Raw genomic sequence first — 23441 nt, forward strand, 5'->3', positions numbered from 1 at the left:
AGCGTACCAAATTCCGGGGCCCGAGGGAGTATTGGCTCTCCTAGGCCTCAATGTGGTTCCCTGGAAAGACTCCGATTCTGCGACTCTTTCAAGTCGCCTCCGAAGGTCTCCTCCGGAAACACCCGTTCGTTTCATTTCCTCAGGCTCTAGGAAGCGTCTTAGTCTTCCCCGTCGCTATAAGATGGGTAACAGGAAGCGGAAGTCACTTCCAGGCTACTTCCGGAAGAGACTGTCATGGCCGCCCAGGAGGACGTAGCGGCGTTACAGGATGAAATTGCCCGGCGCGAGGAAGAGCTGGCTTCGCTGAAGCGGAGGCTGACTGCAGCCCTGGCGTCTGCGCCGGAGCCCGAGCGTCCGGTCCCGTTGCCGCCGCTGCTGCCCAAGGCCGAGCTGTCGCGGGCCGAGATCCTCCGCTACAGCCGGCAGCTGTTGCTGCCGGAGCTGGGCGTGCGCGGTCAGCTGCGCCTGGCGTCGGCTTCGGTGCTGGTGGTGGGCTGCGGCGGGCTGGGCTGCCCGCTGGCGCAGTACCTGGCGGCGGCCGGCGTGGGCCGCCTGGGGCTGGTGGACCACGACGTGGTGGAGACGAGCAACCTGGCGCGCCAGGTGCTGCACGACGAGGAGCGGGCCGGCGAGGCCAAGGCTCGCTCGGCAGCCGCCGCGCTGCGCCGCCTCAACCCGGCCGTGGAATGCGTGGCGTACGCGCGCGCGCTCAGCGAGGCCTGGGCTCTCGAGCTGGTCCGCGCCTACGACGTGGTGGCCGACTGCTCCGACAACGTGCCCACGCGCTACCTGGTGAACGACGCGTGCGTGCTGGCCGGCCGGCCGCTGGTGTCGGCCAGCGCGCTGCGCTTCGAGGGCCAGCTGACCGTCTACCACTGCGACGGCGGGCCCTGCTACCGCTGCGTCTTCCCGCGGCCGCCCCCGGCCGAGACCGTGACCAGCTGCGCCGACGGCGGCGTCCTCGGCGTGGTGCCCGGCGTGCTGGGCTGCGTGCAGGCGCTCGAGGTGCTCAAGATCGCCGCCGGGCTCGGGCCGTCCTACAGCGGCAGCCTGCTGCTCTTCGACGGCCTCAGCGGCCACTTCCGCCGGATCCGGCTGCGGCGTCGCCGGCCCGACTGTGCCGTTTGCGGGCAGCAGCCCACCGTGACCCGCCTGCAGGACTACGAGGCCTTCTGCGGCTCCTCGGCCACAGACAAGTGCCGCGTCTTGAAGCTCCTGGACCCCGAGGAACGGATTTCCGTAACCGATTACAAGAGGCTTCTGGATTCCGGAGCGCCCCACGTGTTGCTGGATGTCCGGCCTCAAGTGGAGGTGGACATCTGTCGTCTGCCGCACGCCCTCCACATCCCTTTGGATAAGCTGGACCGGAGGGATGCCGACAGCCTGAAGCTCTTAGGGGATGCCCTCCGGGAAGGGGCGCGAAGCTCGGAGGAAGGGGCTGCTCTCTCTGTGTATGTGATTTGCAAACTGGGGAACGACTCCCAAAAAGCCGTGAGGGTCCTGCAGACCCTAAAGGCAGTGCCAGAGCTAGACTCTTTAACCGTTCAGGATATTGTAGGGGGACTCATGGCCTGGGCCGCCAAAATTGATGAGTCGTTTCCACAGTACTGAGGGAGCCGCGTGCAGGTCACATGGATGGTTGTGATACCTCGAGGATCTTCAGTCATGTAGGGAAGAGCCTGGGTCCACGACCTCTGAACAAATAGACTCTTGCAAGGAGGTTTTTGAGAAAGCAGGCTAAAATTGTTTGAGAGCTGCCTTGTGTCTGGGACCCTTGTACAGTGTGCCTTCAGCATATAGCTTGGGATGTGACAGGGTTTTTGTTTCCCCTCTGTTGCAGTCACAATGCGCTCTGGACCATCCATTTTATGCCTGGAATTAGGACGCAGTTTTACTTCCTCTGAGTCTAATTGGATTACTCACAGATGGTACACTTGCATTCAGCCCACTAAGGTATTCTTTGGGAGGCTGGAGAAGTGACTTAGCATTAGCTGGCCCCTCCCAGAGGGGATCACTCATGTGCTGGCTCACAACTGTCTGTAGCTACAGTCCCATGAGGTCAGATGTCTCCTTGCCTCTTCCAGCACCAGGCAGGATCTTGGTGCACAGGCTTACTCATAACGTTTTAAAATAAAAAAAAAAAAAGTTTAAAAAAGATATTTGAGTCTTATTTCTAATTAAAATGTTAGGATATACACTGTAGACATAGATAACTACAGAGTGTTTTCATTACCTGGAAATTGGTCATTCAATAACCTGCCATGAATATCAGAGTGCAATCTTGATAGCAAAATAAAGGAAACTGATTTATGGACCATCAGCTTCCCTTAGAAGTTGCTAGCATTTTTCTTGTACTTAGCTTCCTTGTCCACCTTAATGGCATACACATGAGACATTTGCTTAACTGCATTGTCGTTGGAATCTTCTAGTCCAAATCCCAGCCTTTGCTCCTACCCCTTTGTCTACTTTGATTCCATCCACTTTATTTCTGAATTTTTATGTAGGTGTTTTTTTTTTGTTTTTTTTTTTTTTTTGTGGTTTTTCGAGACAGGGTTTCTCTGTGGTTTTGGAGTCTGTCCTGGAACTAGCTCTTGTAGACCAGACTGGTCTCGAACTATCAGAGATCCGCCTGCCTCTGCCTCCCAAATGCTGGGATTAAAGGCGTGCGCCACCACCGCCCGGCTTATGTAGGTGTTTTTATGTTTGTTTACAAGGTAAACAGTTTCACTAGGCCCGTTGTTGCTTGTCAGTCTATCCAGCTACTCTAGAGGCAGTGGCAGGAGGATCATAAGTTCAAGGCCTATCTGAGTTACAGAGTGTGTCCAAGGTCAGCCTGGGTACAACTGACAACTGACCGAGACCTGTCTCAAAAAGTAAAAAGGAGGTAAGAGTCAGTGGTAGCAGGCCGAAGAATTTGGGCTTCATTTCCAGTACCACAAATAGTTTGATGAGCTGGCAGACAGTCCACACTACTTCCAGTGTGTATAGCCAGGTCAGTGTTTTTCGAGACAGTGTTTCCCTGTGTAGCCCTGACTGTCCAGTCCTCAGTAAACCAACCTAGCCTTGAACTCAGAGAGCTACCTGCCTGTCTCCCAAGTGCTGGGATTAAAGGCATGTACCACCACTGCCCAGCTTCTCTGCATTTTCTGGCTTTTTTCTTTTTAAATTTATTTTTATGTTTTTGGTGCCGTGACTCAGATACGAACTTTTTTTTTTTTAAAGGATTAAAAACATTATAGCTAAAAAAAAAAAAAGCCCTCTGTAGGCCAGAGTCACCTCTTTCAAAGCACTGATAATCTTTTTTTTTTCTTTCTTTAAATAAGAAAGGGATTAGTAAGAGTCAAAGCTAGGCCAGGCTTTACTTTTGGCTGTGAGACACGTGCCACACTGACAGCATCCCCTGAATGGCATGGTGGGCTGGAGCAGGTGTATCATAACTACTCCCAGGTACCATGCACCTGCATGCCTTTGTTTCGGAATCCTTTATTTACTTTTGACACAGGGCCTTGTTTGCTGTCCAGGATGGCAAATGTGTGCCTCCTTGTCAGACTTCTCTGCTATTTTGATGAACTGGTGATGGCAAGTAATTTTTTTTTCAAAAGATGTCTTTGTAGGTAGGAGAACTGGCTGCTCTCCCAGAGGTCCTGAGTTCAATTCCCAGCACCTACGTGGTGTCTCACAACCATCTATAATGGGATCTGATGCCCTCTTCTGGCCTGCAGATGTACATGCAGCCAGAGCGCCCATAGACATAAAATACACAAGTATAAGCAAATCTCTTTTAAAAAATTAAGTGTTGCCGGGCGGTGGTGGCGCACGCCTTTAATCCCAGCATTCGGGAGGCAGAGGCAGGCGGATCTCTGTGAGTTCGAGGCCAGCCTGGTCTACAAGAGCTAGTTCCAGGACAGGAACCAAAAGCTACAGAGAAACCCTGTCTCGAAAAATCAAAAAAAAAAAAATTAAGTGTTTGTAACTGCCTGATAGACCCAAGTTCAGTTCCCAGCACTCACATGGTGGCTCGCAACTGCCTGTAACTCCAGTTCCAGGGGATTCAAGAGTTTATTTTGGCTTCCGTGATGACTGCACAGATGTGTGCAGACATGTATGTAGGCAAACATTCATACAAATAAAATAAACCTAAAAAAATAAAAAGGAAGAAATCAGCTTCTCCTTGTGGTTAGAACCTGAATGTTGACAAATCAGCCTGCAAAGGAGAAGACTTTTTTAAGGATGGGGATGTGCTGGTGTGGACACAGACAAGCATGGGCCTCCATCCTGGACACGTCTAGCAGGCATCACACCGGAGACGGTACAGAAAGCACACACAGAAACATTCCCTGGGAAATGAACCCAGAGCTTAATGCAACTAGGCAAGCCTTCTTTCACTGAGTCCTTCAAAATTGTGGTATTCCAAGCTATGGTTTCACTAAGTTGCCCAAGCTTTTCACAAGTTGAGCACACTTGTCACCAGCTCCCTCTTAGACAAAGGAACTTGGGGATTCAGGAGTCCCTTTCCCCTCCCAAACCAATCCCCTTTCCCAAGGAGACAGCATAGGCAGTGAACCTGTAGGGAGCAGCCACAGGCTCACTCTCCAGACAGGGTCTCACCGTGTAGCTCTGGCTGGCATGGGACTTTATATGTAGACCAGCCCGGCCTTGAGATCACAGAGATCTGCCTGCCTCTGCCTCCCAGTACTGGGATTAAAAGATGTGTCATCATGCCCAACTAACAGGTTCTTTATTATGTAACTCATGCTCCAAGGTGGAGCCACACTTATTAAGATGCATCAGACCCTTCAGAGTGTCCAGGGTCAATAACTTCTCCCTGGGCTCCTGTGTGGTCATAGCTAATCAGACTCTGAAATGGCCACTGAACCCCTGGGATTTACAGATAGGCCAACGGCTGAATGGGTCAGGGTTAATGCGCAGTGAACTGGGCAGAGATTCGCTTACATCTGGGGACTGCTACTCAGTTTAGCTGCCATGACATATGGCAGGCCACAGGAGAGGCCCACAGGCCCATGTCCATACCTGCTGCTCCACAGGCAAGAGGGCTTTGGGAGAATGTTCTTGAAGCCTAGGGCAGTGAGCAAATGGGTAGAACTGCTTTTGCCTCTGGACTCTGGTTGTCCTTCCTTATTAGACTGAGCCTCAGCCTCCACGCAGCTTCCCTGAAAGTTTCCACCACCTTCTATTCCCTAGCAGCGGACTCCGAAGTCATCAAGGCAGACACACTTTTTGCTCTCCCAGAGCTCCAGGCACTGTAGAAGAGAGCGAGTCCTTAAATACCAGGGACAAGGCTGGGCAGTGGTGGTGCATGCCTTTAATCTCAGCACTTGGGAGACAGGCAGGAGGATCACTATGAGTTGGAGGCCAGCCTGATTTACAGAGCGAGTTCCAGGACAGCTACAGCTGTACAGAGAAACCCTGCCTTGAAACCATCCCCACGACAGAAAAACAACAACAACAACAACAACAACAACAACAAAACCCAAATCAGGGACAGGGTTGCAACCAGTAGCGTAACAGGAAGGGTCCCTGCTTAAGGATTTCATTGCCAACTAACAAATCACACAAGGATGTGCAATTTAGATGCTTACTTATCGCTAAGCCTGATGACCCAAGTTCAGTGTGGGGTTCAATAACCTCAAACATGCACCAAAGATAGGAAATATTTCATGGTCGGGCCACCAGGCCCTTGTGTGCCAGGGCCTGTGACTCCACACAAGTGCACAGTGGGAACTGCACACCATAGACATTCTGAGAGTCACAGTTGGGGGGAAGTACCTATTGGCATTGAGGGGAGAGAGGAAGGACTCTGACGGTGGCACTCCACACTGCCCAATACGTAGTGTGAGTAGCCTGCACAGGTCAACTGTTTCGAGATGAGAATTCTGCTTTTAATTTTTTCTTTGTTTTAATTATGTGTGTATAGTTTTTGCTATTGAGGCCAGAGGCATTGGATCCCCTGGAGCTAGGGTTGGAGATGGGATGGATATGAGCCACCTCTGGCTGGGTGCTGAGAACCAAATGAAAAAGACACTAAATCAGGTGGACTAAGGTGAAAATGTCCCCTTTATAATGGGTTCGGGGTTGGTACCCACCTAGGCTTGGCCAGCCTTGCTAGAGCATTGTGTCCCACTTCCTCTTGAGTTTGTCATCCCAGCATGTGGGCCTCTGAGTGCAGCACCCTCCCCTCCCATAGGCAAAGAAGGCAACACCAGCCTTCCCCGCTGGGGGGTCTTACGCAGGTGTGTGTGTGTGTGTATATGTGTGTATGTGTGTGATCTTGAGAAACCTTTCCCCAGTAGTGTTCTCCATCGGGACTGCAAAGGCCAGAGACTAGGGTCTTCCAAGTCCTGTCACTGGGCAGCGTCCAGCCAGTGACCAGAGCATTAGGGTTGGGTGTTGGGGTTACTGTACAGTTGCCACCTCTTAGGGTTGTTAGTGACACCCCAGGATCCCTTGTTATGTTTCCGATAGACAGTGCAGGCACACATAAATAACCTGCCTCAAAGTTTTCATTTTGGACTAGTGAGAGGGCTCAGCAGGCAAAGGTGTTTGTCACCAAGCTGACAACCTGAGTTCAATCTCTAGGACCCACAAGATGGAAGGAAAGAACTGACTCCCACAAGCTGTCCTCTGACCTCTACACACGCACAGTGGCATGAGAATGCTTTCACGTGCATTGGCACGGACACAGACATACGCATATGTAAATAAATAATGAGACCGGAGAGGTGGCTGTTCTTCAAGAGGTCCTGAGTTCAATTCCCAGCACCAACATGACAGCTCACAACTGTCAATAGTTAGTTCCATGAGATCCAATGGCTTCTGGTGTGCAGGCAGAAAACCCATACACATAAAATACATAAATCCTAAAATAAATTAACAAATGTAAACAACATTATGATTGTCTCCACTGACTTCCAGTGAGTCTGACAGGATGTCCAGATGGGAGACCACTGTTTTAAGAAAGCACCTTCTCTGCTACAGTCAAGGCAGGGACCTGAAGGCAGGCCTGCTTGCCATTTCATTCAGTATTACCTTTGGCCAAGGAACTCACTTTCCAGCCAGAGAAGGAAAGGAGGGACCATGAAGGATGCTTCTTGTGCTCAATTGGCTTTCTCATGCAGCTCAGGATATCTGCCCAGGGGATGGTGCAGCCCATGGGATGGACTTGGCCTTCCTACACTAATGAACAATTAAGACAATTCCCAGAAGACATGCGCACAGGGTGGTCTGATCGTGGCTGTCCCCAGACTGGGGCTCTCCTCTCAGGCGGCTCTAGGCTGTATCAGCGAAGGGATAGAATGAGTAGGGGTCCTAGGAGGTGCCTTCTTGCTCTTTGGTTCTCAACCCTTAGGTACGGCTATCAAACCTGTGGACACCCCGAGGGTAATAGTGACTCAGACTAGTCCTGACCCTGACTCCCTGAACCCCAATATATGCCAAGTTTCCTTTTTGTCTATTTAGTTGTCTTGAGACAGGATCTCACTAAGTAGGGTAGGCTGGCCTGGAACTCACAGAGACTGGCCTGGCATTGCTTTCCCAGCTGCGGTTAAAGGCCTGTGCAAGCACTCCGGGCTTATTTGTGTGATGTTTGTTGGTGTCTGTGCATGTATGTGCACATGTGTAAGTGTCTTTGAGTGTGCAGATGGCAGCCAGAGTTCCATGCCACGAGCAGCTCATTGATTGGATTGGACTGACTGGCCAATGAATTCTAGGGATCTGTCTGTCTCCTCCTTTTCAACCCCGGGGTTATAGACAACCCACAGCAGGGACAGCTTTTCACAAGGTTGCTGTGGTCTTAACTCAAATCCTCATGCTTGGCCAATAGGCACTTTCCTCACGGAGCCACCTCCCTAGACCTTTGTTTTGGCTTCTTTGAAACAGTGTCACACTGTGTAGCCCAGGCTGCTCTGGGACTCACAATGTAACCCATCCTCGACTCAAGCTTGCAAAATTCCTGCTGCCTCAGTCCCCGGAGCACAGGGATTGACTGGTGTGCCCACCATGTTAGACCACGTTGGTGTTTCTTGTACATCCTGAAGTGACTCAGCCCTGGGCTGGAGAAACATGCGCTCATCAAATTAAGACAAAGGCTACTCACTTTCCTGTTTTGAAAATGAATTGCCTGTTATTTTTCCCACCTCACTTTACACTGAGCTTTGTTGTTCTGTGGCTCTTCAGAGGTTTGGGAATGAGATTAAATAAACTCCCATAGGAAAAATCAGCAATAGATCCAGGTTCCAATAGGAAGTCTTTATCATAGTCCCTGGGTCAAGTTCATGTCCAAGGGCTGCCTTGTACTTTGAAAGTGCAAGTGCATTGAAGTCCCAAAGGGTAAAAGGCTGAGCGCAAATGCCTTGCCCTGTGAGTTCTAAGATAAAAGCAGCCGGAGTCCAGATTCATCTTCCCTAGCTGATTATCCTGTCCAGTCCCGGCGGTGTGGGGTCACGGTGCCAGGCAGAGGGAAAATCTCACAGCAGCAGCCCAGGCTGACACTCTCAAAGAACAGTGTCAGCATCTTAAAGGGCAAGCGAGCCTATGGGACCTCCAAAGGGTGAAAGAATGGAAGTAAGCACAAGGCTGTCTCCCTGCCCATCGTACTACCCAAGGGTGCCTTCTCCAGCCACAAGCAGGAGCCTGAGCAAAACCGTGCTTTCACCACCTGCTTCTTGTAGAACCCAGACCCACAGTCAGCGTTGTTAAAACAGCAGAAAGCCAGGTATGGGGCCCACACCTGCGACCCACAAAGACAGGGGGATGACTGCAAGTCCCAGGCCAGCCTGGGGTAAATAGCCAAACTGTTAAAAACCCAAAACATGGATCTGGGGAAGATGGCTCAGTTTGGTGAAGCGCTTGTCTTGTGCAAGAGCCTGAGCTTGATTCCCAGAACACAGATTAAAAATAGAGGCAGGTGTGGTGGTGGTGGTGGTGGTGGTGTGTGTTTGTGTGTGTGTGTGTTTGGTTTTTCAAGTTAGGGTTGCTCTGTGTAACAATCCTAGCTGTCCTGGAACTCGCTCTTGAAGACCAGGCTGGCCTCAGACTCACAGAGATCTGCCTGCCTCTGCCTCTCGAGTGCTGGGATTGAAGGTGTGTGCTACCACTGGGTGGTGGTGTGTGTTTGTAATTCAAGTGCAGGGAGCCAGATCCCTTGGGCTCACTGGTCAACTAAACTCATCTACTTGGCAAAATCCAGGTCAGTAAAAGACCCTGCTTAAAAAAAAAAGGAGGGGGAGGAAAGGAAGGAAGGAGAAAGGAAGGAAGGAAGGAAGGAAGGAAGGAAGGAAGGAAGGAAGGAAGGAAGGGAAAAATAAAACCTAAGGACATGATGATCGCTCTTGAGGAATGATACTTGAGGCTGTCCTCTGGCTTGTGCACATGAGTGTGCATGCTCAAACACACACATGTACATAACACTGATGTGCACACACTTTTCTTTTCTTTCTTGCCCATTTTCTTTCAAACCACCACAGCTTTGCCAAGAAGCAAGCAGTCTGTGTCCAGCATCTACACACACACACACATGATAACCTTGAAAATATAAGTCTGGCTGGAACAGAACCAAGATTTTGGGCTCTCACGCTGTAGGTCACCACAGTGGCTGCTTACCTATGCCCTTGCAGTGTGCCAGTGATCATGAGAAATCCCTAGACAGAGGACATGGCCACGTAACAAATCAAGGCTGGGATGTACTGTGGTAATGGGTCTCACCAAAATACGACTTCTGACCTTGGGCATTCATTGTTGCTCCTGAAGAAAGTAAAACCCTATATGTTTGCATATTCCTTTCTCAGAAAACAGTGGCCCAAAAGTTTCCATCTGGGGGCAAAGTTTTAAAATATGAAGGTCTTCCCAGGCATGGGGGTGCACACCTTTAATCTCAGAACTCAGAAGACAGAGGCAGATGATTGTGAAATCAAGGCCATCTTAGTCTACAGAGTGAGTTTCAGGACAGCCAAGGTTATGTATAGAGACCCTGACTCAAAATAGCAAAAATAAAATAAAACATTAGGGTCTTTAAAAAATGTTTTGATCATTTCTGGCATTTGAGGGAAGGAACTACCCTGTACAGAATGAGAGACACTGGCTCCACAGCAAACCCTGACAGCAATGTCTCCTGGAAGCTGTGACCGCTAGGACAAAAGAAACTCTGGCCTCCTTGTTCAAGGTACACAGGTCACAGGAGGAGTGCTGTGTACTCACTTCCTTCTCATGATGCAGAGATGCGGCAGCTCCTTTGAGCTCCAGACTCCAGCCAGCAGCTGGATCTAAGCAGAGTCCACTCCTTTGTGAGCAGGCTGTTGGAGCGGGGCCTCCTGCTGCAGGTACAGCCATCAGGCTATGGAGGGCCCTTTCGGCATCACCAGGACCCTGATGAAGTGGATGGATATTTCCTCAGATGCCTCCTCCCATGGCTGCTTCCTCCTGCCCACACGGGAGCCATGTCAGCTTGGTCACCGCCTGCCTCCTCCATTGGTTAGTTATTTTTCTCATTGTGTGACCAAATACCTGGAGAAGCAACTTAAGGGAGGAACGGTTTAACTTTTTTCTTTCTTTTTGTAAATATCTGTTTTACGTATGAGTTTTGCCTACATGTATGTATGCATGTGGGTATGTGTATGGTGCCAGTGGAGATCAGAAGAGAAGCTGCAGGTGAGTGCCAGGGCCAGGAGGCTGAGCCAGGAAGAGGAAAACATGGATGCCTTTATAATGGCATCCATGGGACGTCCCAGAACTGGGTAGTTTGAACAACTTCAGTGGCTTCTCAGATATAGGAACTGACATTACCTACCTGGTGGCCCTGGGGTCTAGGGCGTATAATCGTTTACCGATGACTCTGGAATGATGGTGACTTTAGGGAGATGGACAATGGGAACCCACAAAGAGGATGTGGTTGTGGTGTGGGCTCCAGGATGGTTTGCACGGGAAACGCCAACTCCCATTGAGTTGACTTCTGTCTGCACAGCCTGGCTAACCTCTCAGAGTCTGCAAGGTCCCAAGACCTCAAAAATGAAAACTGTGAAAAATACATAGAGGCTGAGGCAGGAGGATCACAAGTTTAATGACTGCCTGGCCTACAAGTGGGTTCAAGGCCAGCCTGATCAAGAACTGAGACCCCGTCTCAAAATAAAAATATCAAAAGGGGCTTGGTGAGATGGTACAGAAGGGGCTTTCTGCCAGGCCTGGCCACCTGAGTTCAGTCTCCAGGATACACACGGCATGGGGGAACTGACTGTCACAGCTGTGCTCTGACTTTAACACAGGTGGAACAATCGCATACACACAGCCAGGTGTGGTAGTGCATGCTTCAATCCCAGCACTCAGGAGGCAGTGGCAAGTGGATGTCTGTGAGTTCAAGGCTAGCCTGGTCTACAGACTGAGTTCCAGGACATCCAGGGCTACACAGTGAGACCCTGTCTCAAAAAATTGAAATAAGCCCCCCAAACAACAGCTTGCTTCTTTTGCCCACTGGTGATCCCAACACTAGGGAGGCACTGGCAGAGTCAGGAGGGTAGAGACTTTACTGCAAAACAAAGAAGCAGAGGTTGCTCCCTTCCGTTTCCTAAGGAAAAACGAGACTACAAGTGCTGGGCTCACAGACAAAGACATTCTCTGTGGCAGCTCTGTTCCAGCTGCTTCAGACCCCAAACTGGGCCTCCGTGTTCCCCATTTTTATCCCCAGTTCCTCGGAGCACAATCTTTCTTTGTCCTTGGGATTCACACATGCCGAGTCTCCTGGTGAGTGCCACCTTGATGCCGTGGATGCCCCAAGGCTTCTTCCTGGGGTCACTAGGTCCGAGGGACTCCACCTGTCACTGCCATTCACTTCATTCACCGTCAGGAAAAGCTGACACTTGCGGGTGACAGTGGCTCTCACATCCCTTGGCACCAACCTCTCTTGTCATCTTAAAACTGTAGAAATGGTGCCCGCGGTAGCCAGGAGCAGTGGGTAAGAGGGAGTGATGGCAAATGCGTTCTCTAGGTGTCAAAGCCACCAAGCCACCTCCAAGCAAGGCACAAGACGAGGGAACGTGAGAGACACACGTCTGGAGCAGCTGTCGAGGGGACAATTCCTGCTCAGGAAGACTGGCAGATTCAGGGTGACCTTGGGCAGACTTGACCCTTTGTCGTCTCCCTCCTCATTTGCTGTCGCAGTTTCTGAGGGAGCTAGGCAGGCAGCAGCTGTGGTCAGAAGCCTAGGAGTGTCCTGAATCAGGTGGGTGGGGGGCTGGCAGGAGCCTGGTCATTGTGTATCTATCCTATGCCAATGTGCCCAGGGTGTACCCCACCATTTCTAAAGTAACTCACCTGCTTTCCCTCGAATCTCATTCGGGCACAGTTTCTGCCTGTCCAGCACTTGGAGGCCAAGATTGAACTTAAGGCCTTGTATATATTAGGCAAGTGCTCTACTGCTTAGCACACATCCCAACTTCAAGCCCAAAGATATGCTTTATTTATTTATTTGAGTTTTTTTTTAAATTTATGTTTGGGTGTTTTGCTTGCATGTATATTTGTGTACCACGTTTATACCTGGTGCCAGCAGAGGCCAGAGGAAATAATTGCGTCTTCTGGGACTGGAGGTACAGATGGTTGTGAGCCACTATGTGGGTGCTGGGAAATGAACCTACATCCTTTGCAAGAACAACCAGTGCTCATAACTACTGAGCCATGTCTCCGGCCCTCTATTTTTCTGAGACAGGATCTTCTGTGGCCCTGGTCAGCCTTGAATTTGATGTGTAGTTGAAGACAACTGTCAACTCCCCATCTTATACTTGCTTATGCTGGCCTGTGGTATCATATCATACCTGCTTAAAAAGGGATATTTGAAAAGATAAACTCTGCCATGAAGTGTGAGAGTAATGGTCAAGTTGGATGCAGAGAGAGATGGGGCTGGTTTTCTGCTGGGTACCAGGTATGAAACAGTAAACAAGGAGGAAGCAAACGGAGCAAGGAGGGCAGGGTGGGCAGATTGGTGGCATCTGTTGCCAGGGGTGACAGTCAGCCTCCAGAGGTGATATTCGAAGAACTGTTTGGGCATGGAGAAGCATCAGGCTGTTATGGGATGTTTTATTCTTTTGGCTCACTTAAAGGGCCCGCCACCCAGCTCCCAAATAAATCACACACGAATGCTTATTCTTAGTTATGAATGCCTGGCCTTAATTGGGCTTGTTTCTTGCCAGTTTGTCTTATCTTAAATTATCCCGGCTGCTTTTTGCCTCTGGGTTTTATCGTTCTCTATTTCTTCTGTATACCTTTCTTTACTTCTTTCTCTGTGGCTTGTTGTGTAGCTGGGTGGCTGGCCCCTGATATCTTTCCTCTCCTTGTCCTCTTGTTCCCCGTTCCTTATTCTCCCAGATTTCTCCTTCTGCTTATCCTTTCTGCCTGCTAGCCCCGCCTACCCTTGCTCCTGCCTCACTATTGCCATTCAGCTCTTTATTAGGACCATCAGGTGTTTTAGACAGGCACAGTAACACAGCCTCACAGAGTTAAACAAATGCAGCGTAAACAAAAGTCACACACCTGAAAATAATATCCCCCAACTTCGAGCCCATGCAGAGCTATGAAAGCTTGCACAGGTCCTAGTTTGGGGCTAACTTCTAAGTGGAGGTAGGAACGGGTTGGAAGGAAGCCAGCCGTGGATGTGGAATGCTTGTGAGTGATGGCCCAACTGTCCCTTGCCCATGCAGAAGGGCACACACAAAAAAACCCCATGGGAAATAAAGAGCTGCAGAGAGGACATCTCCCAGATGTGCAAGTGTGTGTACACTTAAACTGGGTGTGGTGCACACCTGGAACTGCAGTATAGGGAGGTGGGAGCAGGAAGATCAGAAGTCCAAGGTCACTGCTCCAACGTGTAGTGAGTTTTAGGCTAGTCTGGACTACATGAGATGCTCTCTGAAGAATAGAAACAAGCCAGTTGGTGGTGGTGCATGCCTTTAATCTCAGCACTCAGGAGGCAGAGACAGGAAAATCTTTGAGGCCAGCCTGGTCTACAGAGAGTCCCAGGACATCCAGGGCTGCACAGAGAAACCCTGTCGCAAGCCAAATCAAACCAAATCAAACCAACCTTTATGCTTTTAAGGCAATGTGTGGAATCTGGCTATTTACCAAAGCAGGCTGGCTATTTACGTCCTGATCCGAGTTGTAACTTTGAAAACTACCAGTAGGTGGCAGTAAAGTGCAAGGAATGAACTTGTCTCAATGGCTCGGCAGGGAAAGCCAGTGAACTTCAGACTATTCCTCGTCCAGGTCCATTAGTATATGTGCGCTAAAGAGAGGGGCACAGGAACATGTATGTAAATCAAAACAGATCACAGAAGATGTTTTAGTTTGGGTTTCTAGTGCTGCGACAAAACACCATGACTGTAAAGCAATTGGGGAGGAAAGGGTTTATTTAGCTTATACTTCCACATCGCAGTCCTTCACTGAAGGAAGTCAGGACAGGAACTCAAACAGGGTAGGACCCTGGAGGCTGGAACTGATGTAGAGGCCATGGAGGGGGCTGCTTATTGGCTTGCTTCCCATGGCTTGCTCAGCCTGCTTTCTTATAAAATCCAGGACCACCAGCCCAGGGATGGCACTGCCCACTATGAGATGGACCCTCCTCCGTCAATCACTAATTAAGAAAATGCCCTACAGGCTTGCCTATGGCCTGATCTTATGGAGGCATTTTCTTTTTCTTTTTTTAGTTTACTTTTGTTTTATGTACATTGGTGTTTTGCTTCCATGTATGTCTGTGTGAGGCCGTCAGAAGCCCTGGAACTGGAGTTACAGGCAGGTGTGAACCACCACGTGGGTGCTAGCAATTGAACTAAGGACCTCTAGAAGACAGTGCTTTTAACTGCTGAGTCATCTCTCCAGCCCCAGGAGGCATGTCTTAATTAAGGCTCTCTCCTCTCAGATGACTTTAGCTTGTGTCAAGTTTGACATAAAATTAGCCAGCACAGCAGCCTGAGGTATATTCACAAGCCAAACCCGCCCTCTTTCTGGGGTTCTATAAACCAGGGCAAGCACATGTAGTGGCATTTCATTTGTGTTTTAATAAATAAAGCTTGCCTGAAGATCAGAGAGTAAAACAGTCCCACTGGTCAGCCTTACAGACCAGGCAGCAATGACACACACCTTTAATCCCCGTAGCCACATTAGCTTGCCATAGAAACCAGGCAATCTGCCCTTAATCCCAGAACTAGAGAGGATTATCAGATGGGAGGACACAGCTCTCAGCCTCATTCTGAGATTCCTGGAGGCAGGCTCTCCATTTTCAGACTGAGGTCGAGGTAAGAGCTAGTGACTGGCTGCTTTGCTTTTCTGGTTTTCAGGTTGAACCCCAATTTCTGTCTCTGAGTTTTTGTTAATCGTGCTACAAGCACCAAGAGGCAGAAGAAAGGAGAAACTTTGGACAGGGTCAAGCACTATGGGATCTCATGTACCTGTACTTCCCACTCTGGGGAAGAGTCAGAGGTAGGGAGGGGTGTTTTTCTATTCTAAGAAGGACCACATCAGCTGGACGCCTTTAATCCCAACACTTGGGAGGCAGAGGCAGGTGGATCTCTGTGAGTTTGAGGCCAGCCTGGTCTACAAGAGCTAGTTCCAAAACTGGCTCCAAAGCTACAGAGAAACCCTGCCTCGAACCTCCCCTCCAAAAAAAAGGAGGAGGAGGAGGAGGAGGAGGAGGAGGAGGAGGAGAAAAAGAAGGAGAAGGAGAAGGAGAAGGAGAAGAAGAAGAAGAAGAAGAAGAAGAAGAAGAAGAAGAAGAAAGAAAGGAAGAAAGAAAGAAAGAAAGAAAGAAAGAAAAGAAAGAAAGAAGAAGGACCACATCCCAGAGAAGCCACACAGATGGGACAACAGCCCAAACAAGGGTACTGAACCTGGGGGTTGCTAAGAGGCTGTTGAGACTCAGCTGTACCTGTAGCTGCTGGTGGCAGACACTTGATTTTGTTATTATTTTGGACAGATCTCAGAATGGCTAGGAACTCACTATGTAGCCCAGGCTGGCCTCAAACTCTCAGCAATTCTCCTGCCTCAGCTTCATGAGTGCTGGGAATCTAGACACATGCCACCATGGGCCGAAATCTCCTCTTCCTCTTTGAAGGTCTCTATTCTCTTCCCTCTCTGTTTTTCTCCCCCCCTCACCCTCCCTGTTCTTTTTGTCTTGTAGTGAGCAGCTTTGCTCCCCCCTCCCCACTCCCGCCGCCTTTCTGGCCATGGCTTTTCAACAGGCTCTAGGTGACAGGCCAAGTAACAGATGGAAACTTCTGAAATCATGACCGAGAGAGAACTTTCCTCCTCCAGGCTGATCTTTTGAAGTGTTTGGTCACAGTGTGAGAAGCCGACTCACATGGTGAGGAAGAGCATTCCAAACTGGGACTGTGTACCTAGTGGTCTGGCCAGAAGAGACCCCCTCAGCCTCAGCGATGGCTTCCTGCTTCTAGTTGCCTGACTCCAAGCACTCATGTGCCGACTCTAGCCTGTGCCGGTCTCCGCTGTGAACCAGGCATGATGGTTGTACCTGGACAGCCGGGCGTCCTCGCCTGCTTTCTGTTGTTATAAGATAATTCCCCGAGGCTGGGTCTTACATCATGAAAAGAAATGATTTGACTCAGAGTTCTAGAGGTTCAGGGCATGGTGGCAGCATGTGCTGTGCCCAGGGGAGAGCCCCTTGGCTAGGCCACATCTTGGCGAGTGGTTGACATTATGCTGGTAGTTGTATGTGGAAGAGAGGGGGATCACATGTGAGGAGGTCAGAGAGGGGGGTGGACCGGCCTGCTCTTTCTAACAGTTCACTCTCCTTGGATAAGAATGGGGTCTCATGAGAAGTGCTGTCATCCCTGCCAAGGGACGATTCCATGACCTATACCCTCCTTTTAGATCCTGTTGCTTCCCAACACGGCTGCTCTGGAGATCCCGCTTTCTGTCCATTAGTCCTTGGGGAATAAGTGGCATCCAGACATCATTCTCTACCCCAGGAGAAGTGACCTTTGGAGACTGCACTGCTTAGGTGCCCTGCTTTAGTTCTGCAGGGTCTGTGAAGGGGGAAGGGCAGACACACAGGGGGCTAACGGCTTTCTTCTGGTTCCCTTCTTGTTCCTGGGTGCAACTATGGTTTTCTTTCTGTCCTACCAGGCAGGCATGTGAGCCAGTAAAAGTCTTCATTCTGATCCAGGAGAATTCCTTTATGCTTAGTGCAATACCAATCTCTCTCCACAGAGGGCGATAGAAAGACACCACGGGCTCTCTGGGGTTTTATCCTTTATCTGCTTTCTGACCGCAGCTCTGGGTTCTCCGCCATTGGCTCAGTGCTGGGCACGCTGTGTCCAGACACAGCAAATTCCCGGGATTATATATGTAGCAGTTATCTCAGTTCTTGGGCTTTCCTGTCGGAGTTGGTCTTGAGAAGATGGCAGCCACGATGTCACCATGAGGGGAGAGTCTGGAGCGGGCAGCAATCACCACGGGGAATGTCAGAGTGAGATGGATGTAAGGGGAACTGTACAATAGAAAGGACTCCACATGGCATGGTGCCTCCTGCCCATGAGAGGCTGGCGTGGCCCTGGTCTTTACAATCGTATGAACTTAAAGCTGGCTTCTCTTACAGTTCCCTCCCTCCTAGAGCAGTTTTAGTCGGGTTTTGGGTACTCGGGGACGCAGTGGTCCTTCCTAGAGGTGACTTTGGAAAGGATCTCTACTTTTTCAGACGCTTTTCCTGTGCATCTCATGTACTTTCCCTCATGCTCCCACTTGGTCCTTGGTGGGAAGAGGATCAATACCCCTCTTCCTTATTTTTGGGGGGTCAGGATCTCATTAGCCCAGGCTGGCCCCAAACCTGCTACCTCAACCTCTTAATCCCTAGGATTACAAACACACCTTACCCACTACCTCCAGTTTACGCAACGCTGGGAATTAAACCTACAACTTCATGCACTCTAGGCAAGGACTCTGCCAACCAAACTACAGATCTAGCCAATTATCTCTTGTTTTCCAAATGAGAAAAAACAGTGCTCAGAGGACTGAAAAAACGAGCTCAAGGCCACCTAGCTTGTGAGTGACAGACAGAGGGCCACCCAGCCTTTCATACCACCGTGCTTTGCCTCACAGAGGAGAGACAGTCAAGACTCCATGTCTCCTGGGGTCAGAAGGGAGCATCTTGGAAGGAGACCCAAAGCTGGGCTCTGACTGTCACCGCGGGGGAAGGAGGATGCAACCTGGAGGCTGAGCAAAGGAGGCAAAGCAGCTTGCCTTCTAAGTGCTAATGAGAAGCTCTCTGGCTGCTTTGCCAAGTCTGCTATTGAGGTGCGAACATGCATTGGCAATTAGCAGCTGGGGTGCAGGCAGATGGAGCATGTGTGAAAGCCTTCAGGGTGCCATGAAAGCTCAGCTGAAGCAGAACTCCCCCCCTCCCCCCACCTGCCTGCTGGTAGTTGACCAGAACCAGATCTTTCTCTGTGGCTGTCTGCTCCTTGAGGACAGTTAAGAATGGTGGTGAGAGCCGGGCGGTGGTGGCGCACGCCTTTAATCCCAGCACTCGGGAGGCAGCGGCAGGCGGATCTCTGTGAGTTCGAGGCCAGCCTGGTCTACTAGTGCCAGGACAGGCTCCAAAACTACAGAGAAACCCTGTCTCGAAAAACTAAAAAAAAAAAAAAAAAAAAGAATGGTGGTGAGGCTGGGCAGTGGTGGTGGCACACGCCTTTAATCTCAGCACTCGGGAGGCAGAGGCAGACAGATCTCTGTGAGTTCGAGGCCAGCCTGGTCTACAAAGTGAGCTCCAGGACAGGCTCCAAAGCTACACAGAGAAACCCTGTCAAAAAAAAAATTGTGGTGAGATCTGCTATTCCATGCGCAGTTCCTGGGGACCACACTCTTGCTGGGCCTGTCACGTTTTGTCTTATTTCATCACATCACCAATGCTGGCAGACAGAGTCTGTTTTTAAGAACTGGACTTCATCTGAGCATGGTGGCTCTCTACTGAGGCAGGAGGATCAGGAGTTCAAGGCTTGTTTTACCAACACAGCAACTTCAAGGCTACATGAAAGCCTGTTAGAAAACAATACCAATCAACTGAACAAACAGAAAACCCAAAGCAAACCAAACCAAACAACCCCCAAGGATCACGTGCTGGTAGCGCTTCCCTTGTTAGTCTCATCCGTGAAAGGAATCGGCCTTCTCGCTGGTGCGCCTCTGTTTGTAGGGAGAGACACCCAAACCCACTCTCCTGGTTTCCCCGCTACCTTGCTGGTGTGAGTGCGAGGAAGTGAACCCTGATGAAGTGCTTGGGAGACTCTGTGGGTCCTGGGCACACTGGAGTAGGGGGGTCTCCCTCCGAGGCAGAAACTGAAGGTACCGAGTCATTCCCGAGTGAGCACGGTGGTGACGCTGGAGCTGGGGTTTATCTGGGGTTTCCTCCCGGGAACCCAGAGCAGAGTTGGCATCCCAAAATCAGCTCCACCTCTGCACCAAGCCTGGGACCCACGAATGTTTGTCTCACTGTGGGCTGCCCTGATGGGATGTGCGGGCACCCCCTGGCATCTCTTGGTACAGAGGTCTTCTCTCCTGTGGAGATGGGGAGATGAGGCTCTTGAGAACACATTGTTGGAAGCCCTGGTTCCTTCTCTTCCTTTTTGTTTCAAATTGAAAAACTTTTAAGATATTTTATCTGCATATGAGTGTTTTGCCTGCATGCTTGTATATGTATCAGAAGGTGTCGGATGCCCTGGAATGAATGGTGAGGCACCATGTGGGTGCTCGGGACAGAACTCGGGTCTTCTGAGCCCTCTTTCCAGCTCCTAACTTTATTTGTGAAACAGGGTCTCACTTTGTAGCCCCGGCTAGCCTGGGACTCACTATGTAGATCAGGCTGACCTTGAACTCAGAGGTGTTGGCCCCTAGCCTAGCCACTGGCAGCATCAATCCCCTAGGTGCCTGGGACATATCCAAGGCAGATAGGAGGCAGAAAGCCTCATCTTTCCACACAGTGTCCCCAGCAGTCCTAAGCTGGCTTTCTCTGAGTGGCCACAGGATCATATGTCTTTCTGGTGTCTCCTTCATGAGGGCAGATGTGGCTTACCTCAGCTGGTGCAACCCCCAAACTGACCCTGGGATGGACAGGTGGGACTTTTGAGGGACAGAGGGAAGCAGCATCCAGTGAGCAGCAATGTCACAGTCACACCTTGGCCAGTACAAGCAACAGTGACCACCCCAGTCTGTCTGTCCCTGTTCCTGTTAGAATCTCATGGGGTGAGGGCGCATTGCTCTGCAGCAGGGCCACCTCCATCACTGTCCCCGCCTGCACTTCTAAGACAATGCTGCTGTTGTGCTGGGGACTGGGCGGGTAGGACCACTCAGGGTACACGAGCTTCAGGGTGTTGGGGTGTCTACTTCTGGTGTCCCCCTCCACTTTATTTCTCTGTGAAATGACAGCCCTCTCTGGAAGCTCTGCAGGGGACAGACAGACCACCAGCTGAGGCCAGAGCCTGGCTGCGTTCTCACGGATCTCTCTCCCCTGGAATTCTATCCCTGGGTGCCTTGGTGGGGGGTCACCACCCCACGTGTGTCATTCCCTTAAACTCCCGAATTGAGATGCTTCCTACTGTGTTCTCTCTCTGGATAAGCTCAAGTCACCTACTAGCCTCTCTGGGCCCTGTGTACGTACTGTGTGACCTGACCTCCGGAGCTAGTCCTCTCCTCTCCCCTCCTCCTTCTCTCTCCCCTGCTTCTGTTCTTTCCTCTTCCCCATCTCCTCCTCTACCCTCCTCTCCTTTTTGTTTCTTTTAAGCAGGGCTAGTTGGTGACTTTAAATCTATTTCCAGCCAAGCCCGGACATTTACTTGTCATTTAGGTAAACACTGTGTTCTTTTCTGAAAAGCAAGTTAGGAACTTGGGGGACACGAGCCCCGCAACATCTGCTCATCCATTTTGACTGGCTATAAAAGGCAGCTAAAGAACAGTGACCCTCGTGGGGTGGAATTCGTCTCCAAGCAGAATCCCGGGGTGACTTGGGAGAGGTTGTTTGCTCAGGTATCCAGCCGGTGCTTTTGGGCCTGGTCTGGTCCACACAGGGGGCTTCTGGGAAACTCCCTGTCTTCAAGGGGTTGAGCATCAAGGGGGACGGAAAGGTCACAAATAAACAACTGTGCAGTATCTTATTTGGTAGCATGCCTTTTTTAGAGATGGTTAGGGAGGTGTTTAAAAGCCAGGCTTAAACCGGGCCTGGTCATATAGGCCCGTAATCCTAGGGTCCACTGGAGGCTGAGGCAGGGGAATCGCAAGTTCAAGGCCCACTTGGACTTCGTGAGACTGTCTGAAGACGAACGGAAGTGAAGCTCAGGGTAGAGCCTCTGTCTAGTGTGTGTGAGGCCATGGGTTCTGCCACGAAATATATGAGTACAGGCATATGAGGACAGCATGTCAGCCTGCCATGCATGTCATGGGTAGAGAGCATGTCACTGGAGAGTGGCATGATCCTCTAGGGGAGAGACACAGAGAGATGCCGGTGGTTAGGAGGCCCAGTCAGGGGCTTTCCCTGTAGTGTCTGTGTGAGGACCAGATGAGGAAGGGCAGGTGGGCAGATGTGGAACTGACCTGCTTGAGGAATCTCAGCAGTCTCTGGGTCAGAGGGACTGTCCCTAACCACCTGGTGCCTGGTTCTAATGCACATGGCACAGGAACTGTGTGCTGGGGTGGCTACCCCACCCAGGAAGTGGTTGGGTCAGGGCTCTGGAGGTGGATTTGAAAATGACTGTCTCTGGGGGCTGAGACCCAGGAAGTGGCGACTGCACTTGGTCTTTGGTGACTAGAGAAGCAGTTGGTGTAACCAAAGTGGAAGAAATGCCCAGAGACGGGATGTGTGTGTGTGTGTGTGTGTGTGTGTAACACAGGCATGGGCAGGAGTGCCCAGAGATGGGGTGTGTGAATGTGTGTGTCACAGGCAGGGGCAGGAGTGCCCAGAGATGGGGTGTGTGTGTGTGTGTGTGTGTGTGTGTGTAACACAGGCATGGGCAGGAGTGCCCAGAGATGGTGTGTGTGTGTGTGTGTGTGTGTGTGTGTGTGTGTATCACAGGCAGGGGCAGGAGTGCCCAGAGATGGTGTGTGTGTATATGTGTGCGTTCATGCATGCATGCATGCATGTGTGTGTGTGTCACAGGCAGGGGCAGGAGTGCCCAGAGATGGTGTGTGTGTATATGTGTGCGTTCATGCATGCATGCATGCATGTGTGTGTGTGTCACAGGCAGGGGTAGGAGTGCCCAGAGATGGTGTGTGTGTATATGTGTGCGTTCATGCATGCATGCATGCATGTGTGTGTGTGTCACAGGCAGGGGCAGGAGTGCCCAGAGATGGTGTGTGTGTATATGTGTGCGTTCATGCATGCATGCATGCATGTGTGTGTGTGTCACAGGCAGGGGCAGGAGTGCCCAGAGATGGTGTGTGTGTGTATGTGTGCGTTCATGCATGCATGCATGCATGTGTGTGTGTGTCACAGGCAGGGGCAGGAGTGCCCAGAGATGGTGTGTGTGTATGTGTGCGTTCATGCATGCATGCATGCATGTGTGTGTGTGTCACAGGCAGGGGCAGGAGTGCCCAGAGATTGTGTGTGTGTGTATGTGTGCGTTCATGCATGCATGCATGCATGTGTGTGTGTGTCACAGGCAGGGGCAGGAGTGCCCAGAGATGGTGTGTGTGTATATGTGTGCGTTCATGCATGCATGCATGCATGTGTGTGTGTGTCACAGGCAGGGGCAGGTGTGCCAGGCAGGGCTGGGCTCTGAGCAGATATGAGAGACCTGACAGAGTTTCTGGGTTGCAGGGCTGAGGACAGGAAAGAGGAAACAGGGAGGCCAGGGAGGTGGTGCCTCTAACACCTCAGCTGGGAGGTGATGGGTGGACCTGGGAGAGGGTGACGGAAGCAGGCAGGACACCTGAAGAGGCAAGAGGAAGATAGTGAGAAGTGGGGGCAACACGCAGAGGGTGCTAGGCCTTTTTGCAGGAGAAAGTCAGGTGGCACCTGAGGAGGCCCAGCAGTGTGTGTGTGTGTGTGTGTGTGTGTGTGTGTGTGTGGTGTCTGCCCTCAGCCCTCTTCTAGGCTGGTGAAATGACCCCCAGCCTTCTCTCAGCTTGAATTGCTGCTGTCTATATTTCTTGCCACCTCCTCTGTGAGTCCTTCTCTGAACACACATCTAAAAATACTTTTTTGAGGTATTAAAGCTAAATCCTGGGACCTCAGGAATGCTGTGTCCCTGAGATACAACCCTAACCCTCTTTTCACTTTGCGACAGAATCTTACAGAGTGTTCCCAGGTTGGTCTTGGAGGTGCTCCTGGAGCCCAGGCAGGCACTGGATAGACAATGCCTCTGTTCCAGCCTCTTGAAGTCGGGGTTACAGACTACACATAAGGGGATGTGTTCTGCCTCCCCCGACCCCGGCATTCTGTGAAGTCACCA

At 50.8% G+C, this 23441-nt stretch overlaps 1 protein-coding gene across 1 annotated transcript; it reads left to right on the forward strand.

Moving 5' to 3' along the window:
• Window positions 1-95: 95 nt before the first annotated feature.
• On the forward strand, window positions 96-2170 carry Mocs3 (molybdenum cofactor synthesis 3). The gene has a single exon (XM_075963155.1). It carries the CDS (start codon window positions 235-237, stop codon window positions 1609-1611), a length of 1377 nt encoding a protein of 458 aa, XP_075819270.1. The 5' UTR covers window positions 96-234; the 3' UTR covers window positions 1612-2170.
• The last annotated feature ends 21271 nt before the right edge of the window (window positions 2171-23441 follow it).

This window comes from Microtus pennsylvanicus, chromosome 2, assembly GCF_037038515.1.
Source record: "Microtus pennsylvanicus isolate mMicPen1 chromosome 2, mMicPen1.hap1, whole genome shotgun sequence".
NCBI lineage: Eukaryota > Metazoa > Chordata > Mammalia > Rodentia > Cricetidae > Microtus > Microtus pennsylvanicus.

Excerpts from the sequence above, each read along its gene's own strand:
- Mocs3 (XM_075963155.1), top strand. The coding sequence starts at position 235 with ATGGCCGCCCAGGAGGACGTAGCGGCGTTACAGGATGAAATTGCCCGG.